General features: G+C 57.5%; 1 protein-coding gene across 1 annotated transcript; it reads left to right on the plus strand.

The window, feature by feature from the left end:
- Nucleotides 1-1,260: 1,260 nt before the first annotated feature.
- On the plus strand, nt 1,261-6,785 carry LOC104392174. Its single transcript, XM_010001545.1, has 6 exons — nt 1,261-1,295; nt 1,404-1,620; nt 2,120-2,221; nt 4,518-4,682; nt 6,170-6,328; nt 6,606-6,785. Exons 1-6 carry the CDS (start codon nt 1,261-1,263, stop codon nt 6,783-6,785), a joined length of 858 nt encoding a protein of 285 aa, XP_009999847.1.
- Nucleotides 6,786-7,376: the final 591 nt, after the last annotated feature.

Consider the following 7,376-nt stretch of genomic DNA (forward strand, 5'->3'; position numbering starts at 1 on the left):
CTCCTTGAGTTTAATGGGTGGACTTGACCTTCAGGGTCTTCCCACCCCAGAATAATGCTGAGGTTCTGTGGAACAGCCCCATCTTGCTTCTCCAGGGCCACAGGGATGAGCAGAACCTCCAGCACATCACAAACCCTACAACCTTTCTTGGCAAGTCCTGCCTGGGTGGCCTTGCCCTCCCTGTGCCCCTTGGGGTGTGACTCCCCCTCCCAGCCATTCTTTGCCCATCACAGGAGGAGCTCAGGCCTGTCAAAGGGGACAGGGGGGTGGAAGGACAACATTTCCAAACCCTGGTGGGTGCAACCAGGAACTAGGTGGAGGGGAAAAGGCACTGGGAGGGGTTCAGAAGGTCCCACCTTGCAATTTCCAGGTACTGGAAGTGGTAACTGGAGCTGCTGCCTGCAGCAGGTGTGTCACCACCACTGATGACAGAAGACTTTGGATGTGTATAAAAAGGGCTGCCCAAGCTCTTGGATCACTGAGAAGGACCCAACCTCTGCAAACTCTTCTTGGAGACCAGGGGTAAGAGACACTGCAAAGGGTCTGGTAGGAGATGAGGGGAGGGAGAAGGGATTTGTGGAGATGAAATGTTGGGAGGCAAAATTTGGATGGACGGGAGAGAAACAGAGCCAGGGTGGGTGGAGAAGGTGGCAAAAACAGCCCAGAGGGGAAGGACTTGGGGGTGATGGACAAGAAGCTCAACATGGGCCAGCACCATGTGCTGGGGCCCAGAAACCAACTGTGTCCTGGGCTGCAGCTTGACCAGCATGGCCAAAAGGAGGAGAACTGGGACCAGTTTGGGAGCCATCAACACAAGGAGGGCGTGGAGCTGTGGGAGCAGGTCCAGAGGAGGCCACAGAGCTGATCCCAGGGCTGGAGCAGCTCTGGAGCCAGGCTGGGAGAGTTGGGGTGTTGAGCCTGGAGAGGACAAGGCTCCAGGGAGACCTTAGAGCAGCTTCCAGGGCCTGAAGGGGCTCCAGGGAAGCTGGGGAGGGACTTGGGCCAAGGGCAGGGAGGGATGGGATGAGGGGGAGGGATGAAAAGTGGGAGAGGGAGCTGGAGGTTGGAGCTGAGGAGGGAATTGTGGAGTGTGAGGGTGGGGAGAGCCTGGCCCAGGTTGCCCAGGGAAGCTGTGGCTGCCCCATCCCTGGGGGTGTTGAAGGGCAGGTTGGATGGGGCTTGGAGCAGCCTGGGCTGCTGGGAGGTGTCCCTGCCCATGGGGGGGTTGGGTCTAGATGGTTTCTCCAACCCAGCTGGAAAATGGGGGAGTTCCTCAACCTGCTCATTCCTGGGAGGTACAACCAACCCCCCTGGGGTTGCCTGGGGTGGGGGGACCAAGAGCACGAGCCCAGGGGGCCTGATTTGTGCTGCACCTTGGAGGTTTCTCCACCCCGTTTCTGCAGGTACCTCAGGAGCTCAGCCATGTCTACAGGCACCACCACAAGATACCACCCTGAAACTCAGCGTTTCCCTGGGAACTGCACCCTGGACAGGGCCCTGAATACCATCGTGGATGTTTTCCACCGTTACAGCATCCGGCAGGGTGAAGTTGATCTCCTCAACTTCAAGGACTTCGAGACCCTGATGAAGGAGCAGGCACCAAACTTCCTGCAAGTCTGTGTGAGTCCCACAGAAGCTGGGCTGGGCTCCCTGGGGGGATGATCTCCATGGGGAGATGAGGTGGGGGTTGCCTCCAAAGATGCCTCCAAGGTGTCCCTGCCCACGCAGCAGGGTTGGAACTAGATGGTCCTTAAGGTTCCTTTCAACCCCAACCATTCCACAACCATCCTCCTGGGGAAATAATGGGGTGAAGTTCCCACCAAGGGGTCCATGGAGGGGGTTTCTGTGATCAGACCCAGCTTGTCCATGGGGCTGGGAGACCATCCACACTCATCCCTCTTGTCACTGCAAGGGTAAGGAGGAGCCAAAGGAGCTTGGGACAAGAGCTTCTTCATCTGGGCTTCTAACTAGGGGTTGACCAGAGGGTAGGAGAAGCTCCTGCAGCTTCCAAACCCACTTCCCAGGTCACACGAGGAAGAAGTTGGCTTGGTTTCCACCAAGTGGGTGAGCAGCCCAGGGTGGGGGCCATTCTAACAACCCCTTGGTCCCCCAATTTCAGGACAGGAGCCGGCGTGGTTACCTGAAACAGCTCTTCCAAGAGACAGACATCAACCATGACAAGGAGGTGAGCTTTGAGGAGTTCACCATGGTCCTGGCCAAGGTGACTGATGATGCCCATCGCATCACCCACGGGGATGAGCGTTGTGGACCAGACAAGGATTGAGCCTCAACCCCTGAGGAACCTGGAGGCTTGGAGGAATCAGGCTCTGCCTGCTTGGACCTCTCATGCTTGAGAGATAATAAAGCATCACTGGGAGTTCTCTGAGTCCTTCTTGTCTCTTTTGTGGCCAACTGATGGTTGGGGTTTGGGTGGATACCAGGGAGCCAAGGTCCTGCTGGACCTGGGGGATGAAGCCTTGGCACCCAAAAATACAGGAGGGGAGAGGTGGGTGATGGAGAGTGGGCAAGGTGAGTTGCATTGCTTGGTGGCTGGTCCAAGCTGAGAGGGCTGGGAGGGTCTGAGTGGCCAGAAGATCAGAGCAGGACAGGCTGGTCCAAGCTGAGAGGGATGGGAGGGTCTGAGTGGCCAGAAGATCAGAGCAGGACAGGCTGGTCCAAGCTGGGAGGGTCTGAGTGGCCAGAAGATCAGAGCAGGACCCTCCCAGAGCTCTGCAAGGGTTTTCAACATCACCTGCAGCACACGAGGAAGTTCCCACAGAACTGTCATGGTTGGAAAAGACCTGTAAGATCCCAGAGTCCAACCAGGCTCTGGTGTCACCAGCGTGGGGCAGAGGGGGACAATCCCCTCCTCACCCTGCTGTGCTAGCACAGCTTTTCCCCTGGCTCTGCAAGTCTCCTGGTATCCTCCCAGGAGAAGACTCCTTGTCTAGCCAAGCCTGTGAGCTCCACCAAAGCTGCAACCCTGGCCCCAAGGCCACCAGGGTTGAGCAACCATCCATGAGCTTTTGCAGGAGCTGCAGAGGGGAAGGAGGAGCCAGGAGGCCTGGAAGCAACCTGGTGGCCCTGGCAAGTGAAAGGTCTGGCTGGGGATGGCTGGGTTGGGTTGTGCCCTGAGGACCTGAGCCCTGGAGGACACCTCGTGCTGCCAATCATTGCAAAACTCTTTCAAAATCTGCCTTGACGGGCACATGGTTGGTTGGTGAGGGAAGAGGACACGACAGGGCTGGTCTCTGTGGGTTTGTTGGTGTTTCATGGCAGGTTTGAGTCCAAGACAGGACATGTTTGGGTTGTTGGAGGTGTTTTAGCTTCAGGGAAACCAGGGGACCTTCTCTGAGCATCACCTGATGCTCCAACCATGACCTGGCATGAGCAGCTACCATGGGAGCTGGGGCAGCCTGGAGGTTCTGCCATCCTGGAGATAAGAGGGGAGGTTGAGGTTGGACCCTGAGGGTGGGGAGAGCCTGGGCCAGGTTGGCCAGGGAAGCTGTGGCTGCCCCATCCCTGGGGGTGTTGAAGGGCAGGTTGGATGGGGCTTGGAGCAGCCTGGGCTGCTGGGAGGTGTCCCTGCCCATGCAGGGGGTGGGATCTGGATGATCTTCAAGGTCCCTTCCAACCCAAACCATTTGATGCTCATTCCATGACCACACCCTGGTCACCTCAGTGACCACACTGACCTTTCAAACCTTGGGGTCTCCTCCCTGCTGCCTGGTGGGCACATCTGAGGGTCTCACCACCACCCCTGGCCCATCCCATCCCCCGTGACCCCTCCTTGCCCTTCCCAACCCCTGGGATGATACAATGACCAGAAAGAGGGTTTCCTGGAACTGCCACAAAATTCTGCAACCCAGCAATGGTCCCTGAGCCCCTGTTGTGAAACATCCCAGCCCTTCTCCTGCTCTTTCATCTAGCAAAGTGCCACGTTGTGAAACACACCCCCAGGTCTGGGGCTCTGGTGGCCACCACGTGTGGACCAGGGCTGTGTCCCCAGCAGGTCCCTGCACAGTGTTGCCCAAGCTCAGCTCATCTGGAGCTCCTTGAGCTCAGCCCAGGTCTCTCCACGGGCCCCATTTTGGCCTCCACTTGGTGTCTGAGGTGAGTGTCACATCTGGGAGGTTGAGCAAAGCCCTGGAGGAGGCAGCTGAGTTGGCAGGTAGAACCTTTTCCATGAAGCAGCTCTGGAAAAGCCTCTTTTGCTCCTCACCTTGGCAGCTCTGAGCCCAAGGGCCTGCACTGGGCTCTGCAACACCCAGAACCAAGGACCAAAAAGGAGCCACCAAGTGCAAACATGGCCTAAAGAGTAAAAATCCACCTTCCAGCCACACCTGGTCTCCAAGGACACCTTGGGTGGGGAGCAACCACCCCTGGCACACCTTGTTGCTCACCTGAGAAGATGAGATGAAGGTCCTAAAGCCCTGTCAGGTTGGGAACCCAGCCCATATTGTCTTGCAGGAGGAGCTGCAGGCATGGTCCCTCAGCACTGTCCCCATGTCACACAGGCAGCCCTGGCCACACAGGCAGTGGAGCAGCAGGACCAGGAGATGCTCGTGGGCGCCCAGGACCATGTGGTGATGTGGGTGCACCAGGTCTGCAAGGGTGGGGATGCTGTGGGGCCAAGTGGTTCTGGCTCCTTGGAGCAGATCAAGCTTGAGGTTTTATGGCAGGTTTGAGCCCAAGACAGGACACGTTTGGGTTGTTGGAGGTGTTTTAGCTCAGGGAAACCAGGGGACCTTCTCTGAGCATCACCTGATGCTCCAACCATGACCTGGCATGAGCAGCTACCATGGGAGCTGGGGCAGCCTGGAGGTTCTGCCATCCTGGAGATAAGAGGGGAGGTTGAGGTTGGACCCTGAGGGTGGGGAGAGCCTGGGCCAGGTTGGCCAGGGAAGCTGTGGCTGCCCCATCCCTGGGGGTGTTGAAGGGCAGGTTGGATGGGGCTTGGAGCAGCCTGGGCTGCTGGGAGGTGTCCCTGCCCATGCAGGGAGTTGGATCTGGATGATCCTGGAATGGTTTGGATTGGAAGGGACCTTAAAGACCACCCAGATGATCCATTCAATGATCTTCAAGGTGGCTGCTCCATCCCTGGAAGTGTTGAAGGATCTAATGTGGGGTTTGGAGCAGCCTGGGCTGGTGGGAGGTGTCCCTGCCCATGCAGGGGGTTGGGTCTAGATGATCTTGAAGGTTCCTCCAACCCAACCCATCCCATGATGGGTCCCCTTGGCCTCATGGCATGAAAAGACTCCCCGAGAGGAGAGTAAAATGGAGGAACCTGATGAAGAAGCTGAAGGGAAAGGACTTCTGGTGGTGAAGAGCTGCAGCCCCAGGAGCTGGGGTGGAGGGGACAGGGCCACCCCGAGGAGATGTCACACAAACCTTGCAGGTTGCCACAGAGCCCCCCCCCCCTTTTCAGGAACTACCCCCTGAGCCTTAAGCAACACACCAGCCTGGGGGGAGGAGGGGCTGGAACTGGGGGAACTGGGGACATTTCACAACCTGTGGAGAGGGGTGGGAGGGTGAGCAGGCTATAAGAGAGGCCACCTTTGGGACCAGCCCTGCTCCAGCCCTGGTGGATCTCACTCCTCCATCAAGATGAGCAAGGCAAGTCCAAGGGTGACCTGGGCATTTAAAGTCTCCACTTTCTTTTTCAGGTGCTGGTTGGACCACTGGAGGTGGATGGACCCTTGGGGAGCCTCTCCTTGCTGTGTGGGCAGAAGATGATCATCTCCAGCTGAGCACAAGCCATGGGGAGAGATGTTTCCCCCTGGAAGAGGTTCCTCACAGCACAGTCTGGCCACCAAAGGGGCTCCTGGACAGCAGATCTCCCACTGGGTCTCCACAAAAGTCCTTGCAGAGCCACCAGCTCTCCTGGGAGCTTTGGTCCAGCAGTGCCTGACTCAGAGGGCACACTTTTTTGGGGAAAAAAATCAGCTCTGAACTATTCTGGCACATCCCAGAGCAGAAGCAAAAGCTGCCACCCCTTGTTGGTCACCCCTTGGCTTTGTAGGTGGAAGAACTTCAACCAAACAGCTCAGATTGACCCCAAAGAGTGGCTGAGAAACCCCCCTCCAGGCTGTGTCCTCAGCTGGTGGCTGCAACAGAACCTCCCTGAGGTGTCTCCTGACATGACCAAGTGTAACCCATTCTCTTCCAGACCTCCCAGACCCAGGAAGCTCTCTCTGAGCTGGAGAGGTCCATGGATGTCATCATTGATGTCTTCCACCAGTACTCGAGAAGGGAGGGACACAGGGACACCCTGACCAAGAGGGAGCTGAAGCTCCTGATTGAGAAGCAGTTGGCCAACTACCTGAAGGTGGGTGGACTCACTGCAGGGTTTCTCCTGGTCCCACCTGGAGAGGGACCTGCTCTGCACCCCATGGCCTGGTGTTCCCAGGGTCTGGATTCACCCCCTTCCCACTCTGCTCCCCTGCCTGGACCTTTTCTTGCCCAACTGCCACTTCCCAGTGGCACCAGGTTGGAACCACTCACAGCATCAGGTTCTTGAGGACATTGGGCAGGTCCCAAGGAGGTCAAGAGTTGAGCTGTGACTGGGGGGACACTTGGTCCTCACCCCACCCCTCCCTTTGCAGCATGTGAAGAGCCAGGCCACCATTGATGAGATCATGAAGGACCTGGACATCAACAGGGATGCTCAGCTCAGCTTCAGTGAAGTGATGCTGCTGATCACCAGGGTGACCATTGCCACCCACGAGCACCTCCATGAAGTCGAGGACCAGCAGCAGCACCAGCACAAACACCAGCACCACTGAGGCAGGATTGTGGTCTCTTGGCCAAAGAAGCACCCATGAAGTGCTCCCAGCCCCTGGTTTCTCCTCTCCATCCCTCTTCCCCCACCTCCCTCCTTCCCTTCCTTCAACCTTGATGGTCTTGCTGCCAAATAAACCTTTGCCTTGAGGCTCTTCCATGTGTCTGGGTGGGGTTTCCTCCAGGTGACACTTTGCTCTCATCTCCCAAGCAAACCCCCCTCAGGGGACAGGCTGAAGGTTCTCAGGGCCAAGCTGGACACCCCAGGACAGCAGGGGTGATGGCACTGGAGCTCACAAGATGGGTCTTGGCATTTCCAACCAGTGAGAGAAGCTCATTTTGGCCTGAGAAGACCTTGTGTGTCTCCTAGGACTGAGCTGTGGTGGCTGCCAAGAGCTGGAAGGAGGGATGGGGGGCAAACAAACCCTGTTTTTGGGAGGTGCACCTATTTGAGGGCCCTTTTCTTGTGCAGGGACCTGGGAGGGGGGGTGGTTGTGGTTGGTTTCAGTGCTAGAGGCAGCAGAAGACCCAGATGTTTGGTTCTGTGTGGCCAAGAACTGAGAACAACCCCAGGACCTCAACCCACCAAGGGGGGG

Source organism: Chaetura pelagica, unplaced genomic scaffold (genome assembly GCF_000747805.2).
Source record: "Chaetura pelagica isolate M959 unplaced genomic scaffold, ChaPel_1.0 scaffold681, whole genome shotgun sequence".
Classification (NCBI taxonomy): Eukaryota; Metazoa; Chordata; class Aves; order Apodiformes; family Apodidae; genus Chaetura; species Chaetura pelagica.